A 19,389-nucleotide genomic window follows, 5' to 3' on the forward strand; every position below is an offset into this window, starting at 1 on the left:
CGAGTCTGTTGACAAAGAGCCAGATTTGTGGTGATATTTCCGAAAGGATGGATCAGGACACGAGGGTGTACCTCTGGCATTAACACGGTAAGGTAATTAATTATACTTTAATAGACTACTTTAGATCAAGCAGTGTAATGGATAAGAGGGATCATGACTAAGCTTAATAACTTTTTGAACGATATTATACATTTAGAAAAAAAATATGTTGGGCTAAACAGAACGGTTTGCAGATTCTGTAGATCAAATTGTGTTTTACTACCGCTAAATTGGAAACAGTACAAATTTCAAAATATCATTTTGTTTGAATTGATAACCCAACTGTTTATTTATGTGGACGGAAGGCATTGAAATTTCTTCGGCGTTCGATGTTAATGCATCCTCCGTTACCGGATCAAGATCAGTGGCGATATCGTTGACGAAAGCTGATAATAAATTTAACACGGAAATTTTGTAGCAGTCTATTGCTGGATCTATTCTGACATAACAAAGAATCAACGTAAACAAATTTGTTTTTGCTGAATTTTTATTCGGAAAGCAGACGATGTTTTGATCCTGTTCGACTGAATATTTGTTTCCATGCTTTCGAAGTACTTTTGTATGTATAAACACCTATTGCTGTGATTTACGCAAGTAGTGAGTCGAGCCCGTCATCGCTAAATCCATCTTTAAAGACATATGTGTAATTTCCGACAGTAAAATCGCCGTAATTTATCGATGCATCGGTAGGTTGTTTGGTGTCCGCCATGTTAGTGGGCAGGCAAAATAGTGCATTACCGTAAACCATGTATGATTGCGCACGGAAAACAGAGACCTGTATAACGTGATTATATACCTCTGAATGACTTTTAATTAACCAATCACAATCCAGTGTTTACTGAAGTCATGGTAGAATTAGGAGATAAACCTGCATTGTGGGAAAATCAGAGGTATATAACGGAATTATAATAGTTTCTAAATTTCATTTAAAACCGAACGCGTAGCGTGAGGTTTTAAATGAACAATTTAGAGCTATTATAATTTCGTTATATACCTCTGATTTTCCAACACAGTAGGTTTATCTCCATTCTACCATGACAATTTTATGAACAATTTCAGGTGGAGCTCTTTCTTTGGTTACGAGTCAATACGTGAAGCGGCCTCGCATTCCAATCTCAAGTGGTATCGCCCGAAACGGGGTGTTTGGTGGCAAACCGTCAATGACTAACAAACTCCAGATTCAGTAATAACAAATCACGTTTTGTTTTTTCAATGCATCAATCACCAATCATTAACTGATAAGTTGGAAAACATATATCAAATAAGTTTAAAAAGCTTGGTTCACATTTGAAAATTCCACCGTAGACCCTTTCCCCACCAGAAAAGTGGCAGCAACCTCATGGCCTTGACCTTTTCTCGAAGTCATTGTTTACATTTACGTGCAAATTTGGAAAGATTCGACAGGAGAGCCTCTGACAGTTTGCGCAAGGTTAACCTGATTGTATGACTGAGATAGTCTTTGATATCTAATTACTGGTACTGGTACAAAATTTAAGAGTAGGGGCGCTTTTGCTGTAACGAGAAGTCCGTGTTGTACCGAATTTAGATACTGTTGAATTTTGCGCCCTGTCAACTTGACGATTTCACGCACCTCTACGTCTGCGTGCGACAGCTGTGGTGACTCTTACACACTCATGTGTGTACTTTGTGCTCAAATTCGATTCTACGGATATTATTTTCTACATTTTGGAAAGTGTTTTGTGACCTAGTGGCTTCAAAGTGTAGTGAATTCAAATTGAATCGGATTCGCTGGCATGTTCGCGAGTCTGTTGACAAAGAGCCAGATTTGTGGTGATATCCGAAAGGATGGATCAGGACACGAGGGTGTACCTCTGGCATAAACACGGTAAGGTAATTAATTATACTTTAATAGACTACTTTAGATCAAGCAGTGTAATGGATAAGAGGGATCATGACTAAGCTAAATAACTTTTTTCAACGATATTATACATTTAGAAAAAAAATATGTTGGGCTAAACAGAACGGTTTGCAGATTCTGTAGATCTAATTGTGTTTTACTACCGCTCAATTTGAAACAGTACAAATTTCAAAATATCATTTTGTTTGAATTGATAACCCAACTGTTTATTTATGTGGACGGAAGGCATTAAAATGTCTTCGGCGTTCGATGTTAATGCATCCTCCGTTACCGGATCAAGATCAGTGGCGATATCGTTGACGAAAGCTGATAATAAATTTAACACGGAAATTTTGTAGCAGTCTATTGCTGGATCTATTCTGACATAACATAGAATCAACGTAAACCAATTTGTTTTTGCTGAATTTTTATTCGGAAAGCAGACGATGTTTTGATCTTGTTCGACTGAATATTTATTTCCATGCTTTCGAAGTACTTTTGTATGTATAAACACCTATTGCTGTGATTTACGCAAGTAGTGAGTCGAGCCCGTCATCGCTAAATCCATCTTTAAAGACATATGTGTAATTTCCGACAGTAAATCGCCGTAATTTATCGATGCATCGGTAGGTTGTTTGGTGTCCGCCATGTTAGTGGGCAGACAAAAATAGTGCATTACCGTAAACCATGTATGATTGCGCACGGAAAACAGAGACCTGTATAACGTGATTATATACCTCTGAATGACTTTAATTAACCAATCACAATCCAGTGTTTACTGAAGTCATGGTAGAATTTAGGTTAACTTTATCCATGTTTATACCTGAAATTATTTGATTTCATTTTATTCCAAAATTAATATAACACTCAATGTGTACACATGATATTCAACAAGTATATTCTGTAACTATCAATACAATAACAAGCAATAAAACTTTAAAATATTTGAAACATTTGACACAAAAATAGACTCATCTTCACCACTTAGTTCATTTAACCATTTGTCTATTTGTCTATGTAATATTTCAACACACAAAGAAGTTAGCCCCAAGTATTGTAAATATCAATACAATAACAAGCGATAAAACTTTTAATTTTTTGAAACATTTGACACCCAACAGAGTCACCTTGAACACTTAGTTAATTTGTCTATGTAATATTTCAACATACACAAAGAATTAGTTTTAGCAACAATCAAGTCAGAACATATGCCATAATTTCCTGGTAAGAACATGTGTTTACCCAACAATTCAAGTCAAAGAAAATCAAAATTGTTCCCATATTCTGTTATTTTTGTAGTTTTTGTTAATCTGCTGTCATTAGCTCTGAACATTGAGCAAATCTACCTTTGAGAGATACATATAGATACAATGACCAAATTTACTTTTGTCAAAAAAATACCCCAGTACAACTCATACATGTTAATAATTAGACATAAATAGACACAAAATTCTATTTCATATTAATGGATAAGTCACACATACCAACAAATCATAACTTCAATGCTTATGCTTAATCAAGATTTTTTGTGTAGGTTGAACTAGTCATACAGACATAAACTGATACTGACTACTAGTATTTGATACAGCTATTCTTCTAATTTCCTTAATTTTGATTGAAGATAAGTTTTCTGTGTACTTTAGAACTTCAATCTCCAGTAGAAACTTCTCTTTCTAGGACTTCTAAGGAAGTTGTTGATATGGATGCTGCTGCTGATAGTGATGCTGATGCTGCTGATGCTGATGATGACTGTCCCACCTGTGATGTAGGATAAGGACATCTCACTCCCTCTTGAACTGGATCTAACTCTCTGAAACACAGATGTAGATTATCAGTATTGTATTCATCAAAATATATCATTACTTTTTAAATCCTGTTTTCTGTTATTATTTTATCTCTTCAAAGATTTTCAGACAAATATAGAAACAAGGTTTATCTAATTTCTAATTTCAACTTTAATTTTAGGAATTCAAATGGTCAGGCGTACATGGTCAGGGGAACTCATACAATTGTTTCAATATGTTATTACCTACTTTTCAAAGGACTGATCTAGCTCTAGGAGCTGGATGAAACTAGAATCCATAGACATCGGCCCAATCCCTGTCAGCACTGTATTCTCCCGGCCTATACAGTCCACCACAGCTTCCGTAACTGGGCTAATTGGTGTTGGGGGAGGTCCACCACCTGAAAATATTGTCAGACATTAATTATTGTAATTATAAAAAATTGTTTTTTTCCACTTAATTGGAATTACTCATACTATCTAAACATACGGTAAAGGTCATACGAAACATATTACACAACTCACCCAATGTCATCTACACATATCATATATAGAAGATTACTATTTTTCGTAATAAATACCATGTTTACCTCATCAAGCAAGATAGAAATTTGATGTTTTTATGATTTTGCAATGTAGACTCATCTGTGTGATATTTTACATTTTACAGTTTTCTGCTGGAAAAAGTTTTAAATAGTTGTATGACAGAAAGTAAATTTGATTTATAACGGAGAGTAAAATTGTTCGGGTCAGTAGCAAAATTTGGGGTCAGTAGTTAAATCGGAACCCCAAGATTTTTTTTTAAGGCCCTAACCCCAATATGTTACCCTCCATAGGACATAAATTACAAAATTTACCGGTTGCAGTTGTTGCATTCTTGAAAGTGCTGTAATTTTTTTTGCCCGCACTCTTAAGGTTTTTCCATTTCTTTATAACCTCATCTCTGCTTCTTTGCTGTCCAATTGAATTGATGGTGTCAGTGATTTTCTAAAACAAAAAGTTGTTAACAACTGGATTAATATCACCTCCTTGATTTGAAAATAACAAATTTATGTTTGGCATTCTTCAATTGGAGGATGGAAAACGAAAATTATTTTAATTGATGAAAAACTAATATTTCAGTGCATTTAATGATTTCTCTGTTGATTATTTCAAGTCGGAGGGAACAAAGGTAAAAAGGTTGCAAAAAATGTATATAATTACACCTTTAAGGCTTAGTAATTGTGTACCATTAATCATAGATATGTGTATTATAAACTGAAGTAAAGCCCTTTATTGGATTCCAAAACAGAATGTAGAGAATATTACTGTAAATAAACAATCTTACAAACAGCATCCGTCATATCATAAGAAGGGCATTGTCTTTGTTTCAATTCAACTATTTTTTTAAATATATCAATTCGGAGAGGGTAAAGATACCCACCTACATAAAACACTCAAGGGAATACATCAAGCAAATAAGGATGAAATACACTATTTCCTTTGCACATTTTGGGCATACTTCAATACAGGTGTCTCTAGAATAATGGAGCACAACACAGTGACACATTGCTCAGTTCCAGTTTTGGAGTCCCATAACCTATCAGTATTTCCCTCACCTTTTGAAAACAGGGATAAAAAATATTTTAATCATTGTGAAAATGTCAAAATTAGGAATGCTATATTAGCCATAAAACACGTACTCCATGCGCATCTTTAGCCTACACTTACATGTGCTTATCTATGGATATCTATCTATCTATCTATCTATCTATCTATCTGTCTCTGTCTGTCTGTCTCTGTGTGTCTGTCTGTGTGTGTCTCTCTCTCTCTTGATAGACAGACAGACAGACAGAGAGAGGCAGACAGAGACAGAGAGAGACTCAGAGACAGCCTAGGCTGGTCCACTTGAAACTGTTCTCATCAATAACACTGGCACAGGAATGTGCAATTACATATTTTGCATCAGCCTTGACAACGGTAAAAATTGTCGTTCATATCTGATCATGTGTATAATTTCTCCTTCAACAGCACAGTGATTCTCTTCGCGAAATTCAAACACTGTAATTCCATTACTTTTGTGAGATAATTTACACGAAAGACTCTTTCTGATTGGCATTTTAAACTTCATCTGATCAACTGACTCAGTACTGAATCACACAACATTTTACATGATATAAAATCACTCGAGATTTCACTCACTTGCCATGTCTCCTGGCGACTCGTGGCCGTCACTCCCTGGGAAAATTTCCCCTCAATCGTTTGCTTGCTCGCCTTGACGAGATCCGCTAATAGGAGGCACTCATCCTTCGTCCAGTTTGGCTGCCTTTTCCGTGAACTACCACAACTACCGGCGTTATCAACATCTGTCATTTTGTTTACGAGTGTCGTCTGCTGTAAACATCCGGGGAATTCCGGGGATATCCCGTGACGTCAGGAAATTTGTCCTGGGATTTCCCTTGACAACATGCGCACGCATGGATATGAACTTGACTAAGATTTTTTACGCAGACTTAGCTAAGTCTCTGACTTAAGTTTATAATGAATACCGACTTAAGTTTTTGACTTACCTAAGTCAATTTTTTTAGTCTTAGGAAAAAACTTAAGAAAAATCTTAGACTTTTATAGAATACCGCCCCATATGTATAATGTATATGTATAACTCCAATGTATATGGGCCGGAGGCCTTTTGTACAATAAACATCTTTGACTTTGACTTTGACTATACAAAATAGAGCTATGAAATTCTATATGGGAGTGCGAAAATCTACCCCCAACGCTGCAGTGACAGGCGACATGGGATGGACACCTACACCAGTGAAACTCTGGGGCTCTCTCATGAGAATGTACACTAGACTTAATTGCTTTAACCCAGACAGACTAACTTACAAGATTTTTAACTGGACAGAATAGATGGATTCAAGAAAGCAAAGAAACTGGATAAAGCGCTTACACCTACAATTGTCATCACTAGATTTGACTGATTTGACAGAAGTTGATAATGGATTACGGAGGAAGGAAATTGTACACTCAGCCCAGGAAGCAGTACACGGAAAATGTTTTAATGAATGGAAAAAGAAAATAGATTGTCCGACTGGTCGAGATGGCAAGGGAGGTAATAAACTACGGCTATACAGAGCCTTTAAGATAGACTATGGAGCAGAGCATTATGTTACAGAACACATACCACGAGGACACAGAAGAGCTTTAGCTATGTTCAGATGCGGTGTTGCCCCCTTACTAATAGAAACTGGACGTTTTAGTAATATGCCTGTGGATGAGAGGGTGTGTTTTAATTGTTTGAATGTTGTTGAAGATGAAATACATCTTCTTTTATTTTGTCCTTTATATCAGTCTATTACAAAATGTTTGCTGGATAAGTGCCAATTTCTAGACAGTAACTTTATAAATTTTACAGATGTGGAAAAGTTTTTGTTTATAATATCTAGTCCTTTGATGTTTTAAAGGAACGACGCCGCCAACTTTACAATTAGTCTGTTAACATATGTAAATTTTATTATATCATATATCATTATATTTATTTTCTGTATAATTTTATGTGTAAATAGTCTATCATAATCCTTTTAAGGATGGCTCATCTTATGTTTTTATTTTATATTGTTTTGATTTCTGTAAATGAGGTGAGACTTATAATAAACAATCTGTCTGACTGTCTGTCTGTCGGTAACAAGGTGCATCTGTAATCCTTAAGTCGATGCTTTCGATGCCTGTACGTAGACTTGGTGATCTTAACAATCAAAGGGTTTGAAGATTCTTGCAAATGCTACAATTGTTATAATCAGTGAACACATGTCAGTGTGCAGGATGTGATTTGTAAAAAACTGTCGTTTGATTAGTAATCACTAATAGCAATCACATCTTCAAACTCCGCCCTATCGAGCGCCGCTGTGGCGAGACGACAGAGAACACAGAAATTTCAGAGGTAATTATTTAATCAACGAGAGGGTTATGAATACAGATTTGGTATCGATGTGTAGAATGTCACAATCATTAACGAATCATAAACGAATGAAGCATACAACGTTATGGACAACAACGTCTTGTTGATTGCCTAGATTGACGTTTCCATATAATTTCTTACACCATTATCAAACTCAATAGACTGCAACCAACTAATTAGAGGTGATAGTATCTCGTGACAAGCAGCAGGTTAACATTAGCAACAGATAATTAATAATAAGTAGAACGTAACTGCATGGGAACAGATGGAGTGTAAGCATAGCTAAGGCGATAAAGCCAAGATACACCAAATGGCTTCCACCTGACCACCCGATCACGTTTGTCGCCTCTTACGACAAGCATAGGTTGCTGAAGACTAAGTTAAACCCGTATCACAGGTGCTCCAGGAGAAACGGTGGAGCATGTAACCGTGGCTGTTCAACGCTGTCGAAAAGTGGGGTCATGGATCAGATGTAACATATTGATCAAAGGATCTTTTTTCAGTTACAGTTAATCTTAACTACTGACAACATGTTAACCTTTTTTAGTTTCTACTACATTTCTTACACAACATTACACAATAAGAGATATGTACATGAATCAGGTAACACAATGCTTTCAGAAATAGGGATCACGCTTTGGATGTATCAGGAAATTGTTGATCATTGGATATCTGTCTCTTCCTTAACTGTTGAACATGTGTGCAGTAAACTGATTGTCGATCTCCCATCTAAATGATAGGCATTTTTACGGCATGCAGTCGACACTAAATGTGACATGAGACAATGTGGATGAAAATGACGCCGACGGTAAACACAATCTGCAGCATTATAAATTTATAGGAACGTACCAGCGAATAGGGCCCGTAAGTAGGTCACGGCACTTCGCGAGACCTTAGCACTCCCTGCGACAAACAACATACACTTGGTTCGGTCTAGTAAAGTCATATTTGGCGGTGGCGCAACTTGGAACCAGAACTGGTTCTTGAATATACGCTTGTCACCGGAAATCTGATACCGGAAGTAAGCCTACCATGTCGCAAATTGGTTCGCGCAAAGGGAGCCGGGGACCGGAAGTAGCGCTCGTGAAACTTACAGGCCCTATATCTGTGGAAAGAAACGACCACAGTTGGCTGGCAGGCCGAAAGTTTAATTTTCATTGTGAGGCTGAGGTTTTTTCAAGTGTTACCATTGGTTGTAAACCTTCAATGAACTCTTCCCCTTGAGGCGATTGACTCCAGTATTCATTGGGCTCGAGGGATTTCTTTAGTTTCTGAAATAATTCAATGTATGAAATAAGCGTAGTGATCAGTTAGTCCTCATTAACTTTCCTGTCCGATCCAAGATACTTCAAGATATCATGCATTCATTAAGGTAATTGCAACGGGTTTTTTATACTTCAAAGATGCTGCAAGCTGCGATCTAAGTTGATTCAAATGTTTTCTATGTGTTCACCTCTTTCACGGTTCCACCTTGTGTCTTGTAAACCGTCCATATGAAAACAATCGGAAACGGCAGGAGTGATGAAAAGGATATGAGCCACCCAAGAGTTGTTGCCCAGGCAGGGTAGATGTAGTCCCCGTACTTTGGGGGTCGGTAGGAGTAGAAGGAGTAGCAGCAGATCACCTGGTACAACAGTTGGAGTAAAGCACAAACACACAGTGCAATGCCACGATTTCCGTATAAAATTGAGGAAGTATTCTCCATATAGTTACTATAATAGCATTTCTTTTAGCACTCTAATTATATCCCCCTAAGTATCCCTGAAAAATAATGTACCACACACAAGTTTCTGACTCTTTGTGAAGTATCGATTAGAACCTTTGCCCAGCAAAACTATGTTCCTTTGCATTTCAGCTATCATGATTGTATGGCGTGATTCGATGCTTACATTTTTTTCCATCACTGATGTGTCTACTTACCACGAGAAATAGAGGACACACAAACTTGAAACTTATGACCATGACCTGAGGTATCGTCTTTCCCCACATCGTACGGATGTCCTCCTGAAGCCTCTTTGTTCCTTCGTAAGAAAATCATCATGAATTACTATGCACACATCCATGTACTATCAAGCACACCTATTTAAAATACCAATGTAAAATAGAAACAAAGGCAGAGAAAATAGCACATCCAAAGGCAATGTTTTGGGATTATTGATGCTCGGAAGACGTTTACAGATTAGTCGAGTTGGAAACGGGATTGTCTATATAGATCTATGTTTGAGCAGTTTTCGGAACAAAGGATTCTGCTTTTGTAGATATTTCTTTAGGTTATAGAACGACTTTTGTCATTTTTGTTAAATTTGATGGCCAATCTGCAGTTTGCATTATACTCATTTCAAGTTGACCATCATGTTCATTGTAAACGTCTGACTTATATAAGACTGATTTGTATTCATATAAGTATATCACAACACAATAACAAATTAAAGGGACATAACATGTTTTGACGCTTTTCTGAAAGACGCCAAGGTTGATGCATCCTTACCATAACACCAACCCACAGCAATGCACTCAAGGATGCCAAACACGGCCGTCGATGGGAAGTAGGCGTACCAGTCCATCAGCGTCACCACGTATATCCCACCCTAAAATGTAAAGATTGTTCCGAAGTGTTTTAAGACACGGTATAACATCTTCCTCATATTAATATAATGAAGTAACCATGGAGTTGTCATTGTAAGGACGAAATCATATATATGGCTATTCAGAGAGCGGCGCTGTGTGTGTGTACGCGCGCGCGTGTGCTCGCCCATGTAGAGGTTAGTGGGGCTTAATATTTGTCTTCCACAACCCATGTTTGTCATAAGGGGTCGGGTGGTCAGGCACAGTGACTGATTAACACGTTTCATCGTATCCCAAATGCTTATATAAATGCTCATGATATCGATCACTGGATTGTCTGGTCCAGACCGCCACCATTGAGCTGGAGTGAGTGAGTTTAATTTTACGCCGCACTCATTCATAGAGCTGGAATATTGCTGGGTGCGTCGTTAAACGTGGATGGGTGGGTGAGTGAGTGAGTGAGTGAGTTTGGTTTTACGCCGCTTTGGGCAATTTCCCAGCAATATCACGGCGGGGGACGAAATGGGCTTCACACATTGTACCCATGTGAGGAATCGAACCGGAATCTTCTGCGTGACGAGCGAACGCCTTAACCACTAGGCTACCCCACCGCCCCAGATAGGTAGGTAGGTAGGTAGGTAGGTAGGTAGGTACACATGCCCGTACTAACGGAAACAAGCAACTGTGCAAACCATAAAATTGTATAAAATAAAGTCAGTTGAAAAGTTATAAAAATAACCCTAAAAACATGTAGTAAAGCACTTTGAATGATATTTGATGTCACGTATCGCACGTGGCACGTGGAATTTGTGCACAGTGAGCTTACTTTTTGCATGCTTTTTTGACACCTGACGTTTACAACACCTGATATTGAAAACTGCTGGGCGGTTGATTATTCTCTAGCCTCTGAATGTTGTGGAAATCACGCTAATTTCAACCAAAACAGCGCGTACGTCATGTTGGGTCTCCGTGCCGTGGGTATGCTGGAGGCTGGAATGGCCCAAAATGAAGTGACGAGACATTTTGATGTCGATCGAAACACGATCTCATCTCTATGGAGATGTTTTCAACATAATGGGTACACGAGTGATTTGCCTCAGACCGCCGTCCACGCGTGACGTCACGTCAGCAAGACAATTACATTCGGCTAACCCATCTAAGGAATCGATTCCAGACTGCCAGTTTGACTGCTCGGACCATTCCTGGCTTACGTCCAATCAGTTCCAAGACTGTACGAAAGCTACTGAGGGAGCACAACACCCGAACCCGGCGGCCTGCAAAACGTCCAATTCCGCTCCAAAGTTACCAACTGCCACGTCTTGCCTGGCGGAGACAGCATTTACGGTACAGGAGACAAGATTGGAATGGTGTTTTGTTCACTGACAAGTCGAGACTTTATCTGGACAGCTCAGATAGCAGGGCAAGGGTGTATAGACGGAGAGGTAAACGGTGACCTGACGCATGCGTTGTTCAACGTCAGCAGTTTGGTTGCGACAACGCTATGGTGGGAGGCGTCACAGCTCATGGTCGGACACAACTTGTCATTGACATTGGCAATATGACAGGTCTGCGATACAGGTATCATTGCCTTATATGCAGCCATCCATACAAGGACAGGGACGTAACTTCACGCTTCAGCAAGAAAATGCCCGTCCACATGTCACTCGTGTTGTGACAGATTACTTGAGACGGCAGAACATTCCGGTACTCCCCTGGCCGGCTGTTTCTCCGGACCGGTCCCCTACCGAGCAAGCTTGGGATGAAATGGTGGGACGTTTACGTCAAGCCCAGAATCAGCCATTGACGTCAGCTGAATTGGGATAAGCGTTGATTCAGACATGGCACAGCATTCGCCAAGGTTTCTTCAGTCGCTTTGTGTCGTCTATGCGTCCTCCTTGTCAAGCCTTGTCGATACTGAATTTGTGAACTGACTTTTGACACCACATCTCTTCCAGGGTGTGTCATAATTCCTGGTGTCAAATCATACAGATTTCGATATTATCCTGTCGATAGGTAGAAATTGTTTAAGGAAAACACCACAAACCATATTATTACATTTTGCATTAAGAAATGGCATAACATCAAATAATACACAGTTACTTTATTCAAATGTATGTTGAACCAAACGGACACTTGCACTTTACCTGTTAAATATATATCAAACCAAACAAGAAGAGACTTGAGAAGTACCATTACCTGTGAAATATATATAAGTCCAAACAGGAAGAGACTTGAGGAGTACCATTACCTGTGAAATATATATCAATCCAAACACGAAGAGACTTGAGGAGTACCATTACCTGTGAAATATATATAAGTCCAAACAGGAAGAGACTTGAGGAGTACCATTACCTGTGAAATATATATCAATCCAAACACGAAGAGACTTGAGGAGTACCATTACCTGTGAAATATATATCAAACCAAACAAGAAGAGACTTGAGGAGTACCATTACCTGTGAAATATATATCAATCCAAACACAAAGAGACTTGAGAAGTACCATTACCTGTGAAATATATATCAAACCAAACAAGAAGAGACTTGAGGAGTACCATTACCTGTGAAATATATATCAATCCAAACACGAAGAGACTTGAGAAGTACCATTACCTGTGAAATATATATCAAACCAAACAAGAAGAGACTTGAGAAGTACCATTACCTGTGAAATATATATCAAACCAAACAAGAACAGACTTGAGAAGTACCATTACCTGTGAAATATATATCAAACCAAACAAGAAGAGACTTGAGAAGTACCATTACCTGTGAAATATATATCAAACCAAACAAGAAGAGACTTTAGAAGTACCATTACCTGTGAAATATATATCAAACAAAACAAGAAGAGACTTGAGAAGTACCATTACCTGTGAAATATATATCAAACCAAACAAGAAGAGACTTGAGAAGTACCATTACCTGTGAAATATATATCAAACCAAACAAGAAGAGACTTGAGAAGTACCATTACCTGTGAAATATATATCAAACCAAACAAGGAAGAGACTTGAGAAGTACCATTACCTGTGAAATATATATAAACCAAACAAGAAGAGACTTGAGAAGTACCCATTACCTGTGAAATATATATCAAACCAAACAAGAAGAGACTTGAGAAGTACCATTACCTGTGAAATATATATCAAACCAAACAAGAAGAGACTTGAGAAGTACCATTACCTGTGAAATATATATAAGTCCAAACAAGAAGAGACTTGAGAAGTACCATTACCTGTGAAATATATATAAGTCCAAACAAGAAGAGACTTGAGAAGTACCATTACCTGTGAAATATATATAAGTCCAAACAAGAAGAGACTTGAGAAGTACCATTACCTGTGAAATATATATAAGTCCAAACAAGAAGAGACTTGAGAAGTACCATTACCTGTGAAATATATATCAAACCAAACAAGGAGAGACTTGAGAAGTACCATTACCTGTGAAATATATATAAGTCCAAACAGGAAGAGACTAAGGAGCACCGCACCGATGATAAGCCAGCGCCGCTTCATCAACCGCGGAAACATATCCTCCAAGGCAGCGATGATTAGTTCAACAGACGGTGCCTGCAAAATGCACATTTAAAAAGTGTCACATTTAAAGCAATTTCAGTTGGCAAGAAGTTTGTCAATAAAAGTGTATCAACAAACTATTACAGGAACTTCCTAGGCGTGTATTGTAGTGATCGTGGGATCGTTCACAAGATGTGCAAATATTCTGGAAATAAAAGGAAGCAAATACGCATGTATAAGATATAGAGCATTTCACCAGAGAGAGGTTCTCCCGGAATATGACTACATGGGGCAATCAGTCACTCCTTCGTGTTGGATAATGGCTTGGTCAGATTAACCAATTAACGTTATTGAAATTGATCCTAAGTTCAATTTGATTTATAGGTTCATGAACAAAAACTAGGTATCGATTTCGGGAGTATTGGCCTTTCCTCATTACCGCGGAATCGATAGCCAACAACATGAACGTCAAAAATGTCATCACAGACCATAGCGGAGGCAGAGGGAGAGCAGATAGGACCTCGGGGTAGACGATGAAGGCAAGGTCATAGCCTGAAAGACAAGTGGAGTAGTCAGTGTGACTTAAAATATCAATTTGATGCTAATAAGTTCTTAAAGAAGCGTACATATAATTTTGCAGAATGTGATATTCTGTTACAATGATAAACACACAATGACTGAATAACAAAACCTTCCATACTTTCCATGTGAACAAAGACTTGCCTTATCAGCGAGACAATCTGACCAGCACTAAGTATGCATTGAATAAAAAATTGAACTGCTGGATGTTGAAGGCAGCCAAAATGCAAACGTTCAAACAGACGTCGATCCGTTCTTTAAGTGACATGGAACATGCCGGCAAAGAGTAGGAAAGAACTATCGTCATCAATCATACAGCAAAAATATTTTTTTGTGTCTGTCTTTTAACAAGAATTACTTTATGCTGCTTAAACACCTGAAGTTGTCAAGGACATGTCGCCATAGTGTTGTGTGAAATAGTGTTGTGTGAAATAGTGTGAAATAGTTCATGGATGGTGCTAACTGCAGAGCCTCAGACATTAGAAATAGGTTATATATTATACTTCTAAACTTCTAACATTCCATTCAAAGAACGTATGCTTCTCACCAGAGGATTCAAAGGCTTCAACAGTTACTCCACGTTGGAAGGCCACGTGACCAACGATACAGAAGAAAGCGAAGCCGAAGAAGACGTTGCTGAGTGAATCCATCAGGCAAATTATTATTGCATCCCTTTAGGAAAAACATAACACTTAATTTATATCATACAAACAGTTTTGATTTGAACATATTTTAGTCATTGAAGAAAAGGATTGGGCACAATGGCGCCCTCTCCCAATATTTACAACAAATTATATTCATTTACAGAGAACATATACATGAGAGATCTTTGAGTTTGAGAATATATCAGATTAGGATGAACAGAGGAATCGTTTAGTTTGATTGATGTAATGATGTACATGTTTGAAGATATTCAGATTTTCTTCAGTTGAGAGATCTGAATTGCCATATAAAATACGACATATATCTAGTAAATATCTATTTTGTAAATATCTATTATCACTTATATTAGCTAACAAAGTTTCTCTAAGTAATTCATAATACAAACAGTTTTGAAAGACTGGATGTTACAGCTTTTATGTAAATAAATATTTATACATATGGCAATGAGGCCCATCTTTGTTACGTGTTAATTAACATTACCTTTTGATTCGTCAGTCACAGGATATCAAGATGCCTTTACAACAACTGCAGCATTTCTTTGAAACCTGATTGACTATACCTGAAGCAGTTGTTATCCTTTCGGTTGTGTCCAGACATCGTGATGATACACCCCATGGCTATACCCATGGAAAACAGGGCGTATCTACACGAGTGAATCCACACCTGAGACCAGAGAAATGTGCCGGGTAAATACATCTCTATTCAAAATCACAAGATAAAACTTAATTCTTGATCATTCCTTTTTCATGCAACTCAAGGTGTGCAATAATAAGAAGCATTTTAATTTTTCCCTTTCATTGAATGAGTAGGTGAGAGAGTTTAGTCTTTTACGCCGCTTTTAGCAATATTCCAGTAATATCCTGGCGGGGAGACACTTTGGACCCACGTGAGGAATCGAACCCGGGTCTTCGGCGTGACGAGCGAACGTTTTAACCACTAGGCTACCCACCATCAAATAACAATAGCGTCAGCAACAATGTAATTTGACAAGTCAAAACTGATATTTGTGCTCACTTTAGGATCAGTAAGCTTGTCAAACTTAGGGAAGATGAAGTAGTAGATTCCGTCTGCTGACCCCGGAAGTAGACAGCCCCGGATGAGGAAGACAAGGATGAGGATGTAGGGTAGGATTACAGTGATGTAGACGAGCTGTTGGACCATAATTATTCAATGAGTGAATTAAATAACTACTTGCTTAACTAAAGCTAACTAATGACTGTAAGAAGCGATTTCATTGTTTTCATGTGAACAAAAGACACTTGCTTAAAAGCAAGATTGTTTTATGAATTTTGCAACTCACGTGTAACTACGCAAAAGAAACGCAAGTTTCTTACTCAAAGGAGGAATTAAACTCAGACCCTAAAATTATAACAACGTTGGTAAATAATGATGGTTGATGGTGTTGTTAACATTTTCTGTTGCGTTTTGCAAAGCCAGTGTGGGAACAGAAGAAAAAACGAATCGCCAGAACGCACCGCTTCAATGGCGATGTGGGCATCATGCACACTTTCCTCATGCAATCAAACATGCACGAGTTGTCACCATCTTCAGTGGGTATAAAACTGAGCCAAAATCTTTGGCCAGTCACTCTTTGTTCAACAATGCCACGTTTAAATCAACTTGAGAGGAACCAGGCTATCGGACGGTTGGAAGCTGGAGAGTCTGTCCAAGATGTTGCCCGTCACTTTAATGTCAACATAACCACGATCTACCGTCTCCAGCATCGATACAACACAACGCAGACTACAGATGACCTTCCCCGAAGCGGCCGACCTAGGGTCACCACCCCTCGACAAGATCGACACATTACACGTCAACACCAGCGAGATCCTTTCCTGGCAGCAAGCCAGACTGCTCGAGACACCATAGGAACGCATAATCGACGCATCAGCCGTGACACTGTCATCCGACGTCTTCGTTCCAACAACCTACGATGTCGCCGACCAGCACGTCGTCCTGTCCTCCAACCACGGCATCGACAAGCACGACTTCAGTGGGCACAAGGTCATCAAAACTGGCGTCAACGTTAATGAAGACGTATCATATTCTCTGATGAGAGTCGGTTTTGTGTGTCACGTGCAGATGGAAGGGTCAGAGTTTGGCGACGTCAAGGAGATGGTTTTGCTGACAGAAATGTTTTGGAAAGGGATGCATGGGGTGGATCTAGTGTCATGATTTGGGCCGGAATTGGACTTAATGCGAGACTTGGACCAATGTGCTTCCAGAATGTGGGTCAAGGTCGAGGACATGGGGTCACAGCTCAGCGTTACATTGACCAAGTCATCAGACCTCCATTTTTCGCCCAACATCGTAACCACCTTTTCCAGCAGGATAACGCTCGTCCACATGTTGCAAGAGTTACCATGGACTTTCTTCAACAACACAACATCCGTGTCCTACCGTGGCCAGCTCTCAGCCCTGACCTGAACCCCATCGAGCACTTGTGGGATGAGGTTCAAAGGCGCCTGAATGAAGTGCGACCAGTGCCTACAACTGCTGATGAACTTCGTACAGCTGTTCTGGATGTGTGCAGGAGGATCCCCAGGGCCTTTACGAATCGTCTGATCCACTCCATGTACAGGAGATGTGTTGCAGTGATCAATGCTAATGGTGGCCACACCAGGTATTGAATGACGTCATGGCAATTGACTAGAATCTGCGCAACTCTTTTGCTGTCACAAAATGTAATGACGTCATCTGTTTTGTTGCCAATGAACTGTTCTTGCTCAAATTTCTGTATATCTGACGCTGTTGGTATTTGTATTCTATACTGTTAAAAAATAAGTACATATATACTTTATACTAGACTTGCGTTTCTTTTGCGTGTGAGTTTATATGCGAAGATGACGTTGTAATAGGTAATGACTATCCATGTTACGATAACGGTACCGATACCTATACCTGCAACGGAGGGTAAAATAAGGATTTGTATGAGGGCGCGTCATACTAACTCCCGAAGCAGCAATATATTTTAGTGTATGGTAACTGATATTTTTGGTATACTTCTTCACAGAAACGTCATGATTAAGTATATGTCAGTAACAAAGGATCATATTCAATGCGAACCAGTGGTTGGTATTTACGTTCACGGGCATGCCTAAGGGATGCAATGCCAATTGTAGCAACCTAGATGAATGGACCACCCATGCAAACCAATACGTTACATGTTGAAACTGAACTGTTTGTCTTTTGTCACTTTTACCTTTGAAAGCAGGACACATATTCCAGACTTTGATAGGTCCACTCTGAGAGAACTGTCCGATTGTCATCTCCAGAAACACACAGGGGATGGTTCCAATGATTGTGAAGAACATGAAGAGTATCAGGTATGCTCCTTGGCAACAAACAGAAACACCTCATGATTTTCCAGACTGGCATTGCATTGCAAACAGAACAGTATACAAATGAACCATATCCACTTACAGGCACAGAATTATGAACACATGACGACATATGAAAATATTTTTGAATATAAATATATTTTTGGTTGTATTTGTTTTGTTGGGTTTGTTGCTTTTTTTTTGTGAGAGAGAGAGAGTATGTTTTTCACATACAAACGTCATGGAGTCTGCCATATGTTTTCAGGGACGACCAGTGAGATCCATGTGTCTTCCAGCCGTGACTCTTTTATCGCATAGCAAGGGTCCTGGTCAAAGGCCAATCATGTCAGTTAATAGCCGCTGGTAGAAAGAACTTTACTGTGTTGATGCACACACTTTGTATCCACCCGGCACAAACGAGGCAGTTCTTAGCACAACCCTGGAGCTTTAACTGTACCAATTGTCCGCCAGAATCCCCTGGACGTGTCGTACGTCACAAGCAGTGTTCGAAGTACTTTCCACCGCACATCTTTTGCATCCACATTATAACCACGGTATATAGAAAACTATTTCCAGTTATTAAGCTGAAAAGATTTGAATTATAAGAGATTCGGCCTTCCTCTATGACAAGGAGATTTGTGTAATTGTTTATATGTTTTGTTTCGCTTTGAGATGCAAATATGGAAGTATTATTTGAGTGAGGCTTACCTCCCCCATTGCGCATGCAGTAGAAAGGGAACCTGATGAATGCTCCCGACCCGACACCGTATCCCAGAAGGGTGATGATGTAATCCAGATGACTGCGCCATTGTTCGTGAGCCATGGTTGCATCCAATCTATAAAACAAATTCCCAATAACATTGACAATTGCATATGACTTATCAGCCGCGTAAGACACATGACACATGTCCTGTTCAATGTTTTGCAACTTTTGATATTTGATGTTGACGATGGTCATGCCAAATATATCTTTTCCTGATTAGTAGAGTTTTCCAAATTTATAGCATACAACAATTAAAACGTTACATGGAATGCATCACAGCCTTATTTGATTCATCAAGTGACAAATCAAATACATAAGTTCCGTATGTTCACTGTGGTACAATCTGTCAAGTTCATTCA

At 38.9% G+C, this 19,389-nt stretch overlaps 2 protein-coding genes across 2 annotated transcripts; both read right to left on the minus strand.

Annotated features, from left to right (window-relative positions):
- Positions 1-3,544: 3,544 nt before the first annotated feature.
- Positions 3,545-6,146, minus strand: LOC124281673. The gene is made up of 4 exons (XM_046717614.1): positions 5,862-6,146; positions 4,538-4,667; positions 3,931-4,081; positions 3,545-3,707 (listed from the first exon to the last, which is right to left on the minus strand). Exons 1-4 carry the CDS (start codon positions 6,030-6,032, stop codon positions 3,545-3,547), a joined length of 615 nt encoding a protein of 204 aa, XP_046573570.1. The 5' UTR covers positions 6,033-6,146.
- Positions 6,147-9,061: 2,915 nt separating this feature from the next.
- LOC124281678 (sodium- and chloride-dependent glycine transporter 2-like) lies at positions 9,062-19,090 on the minus strand. The gene is made up of 10 exons (XM_046717628.1): positions 18,976-19,090; positions 18,150-18,281; positions 16,880-16,935; positions 15,962-16,096; positions 15,507-15,610; positions 14,832-14,956; positions 14,145-14,257; positions 13,631-13,759; positions 10,125-10,208; positions 9,062-9,244 (listed from the first exon to the last, which is right to left on the minus strand). The coding sequence occupies exons 1-10, from the start codon at positions 19,088-19,090 to the stop codon at positions 9,062-9,064; spliced, it is 1,176 nt and encodes a 391-aa protein (XP_046573584.1).
- Between the last annotated feature and the right edge of the window lie 299 nt (positions 19,091-19,389).

This window comes from Haliotis rubra, unplaced genomic scaffold, assembly GCF_003918875.1.
Source record: "Haliotis rubra isolate DU_JTF1 unplaced genomic scaffold, ASM391887v1 Scf108, whole genome shotgun sequence".
In the NCBI taxonomy this organism is placed as follows: Eukaryota; Metazoa; Mollusca; class Gastropoda; order Lepetellida; family Haliotidae; genus Haliotis; species Haliotis rubra.

Excerpts from the sequence above, each read along its gene's own strand:
- LOC124281673 (XM_046717614.1), bottom strand. The coding sequence starts at position 6,032 with ATGACAGATGTTGATAACGCCGGTAGTTGTGGTAGTTCACGGAAAAGG. Across the intron at positions 4,668-5,861 it reads GTCGCCAGGAGACATGGCAA|AAAATCACTGACACCATCAA; the intron begins GTGAGTGAAATC and ends TTTTTGTTTTAG. Across the intron at positions 3,708-3,930 it reads CTAGATCAGTCCTTTGAAAA|AGAGTTAGATCCAGTTCAAG; the intron begins GTAGGTAATAAC and ends TCTGTGTTTCAG.
- LOC124281678 (XM_046717628.1), bottom strand. The coding sequence starts at position 19,090 with ATGGCTCACGAACAATGGCGCAGTCATCTGGATTACATCATCACCCTT. Across the intron at positions 14,957-15,506 it reads AAGGATAACAACTGCTTCAG|GGATGCAATAATAATTTGCC; the intron begins GTATAGTCAATC and ends TTTTTCCTAAAG. Across the intron at positions 14,258-14,831 it reads TGAAGCCTTTGAATCCTCTG|GCTATGACCTTGCCTTCATC; the intron begins GTGAGAAGCATA and ends CTTGTCTTTCAG.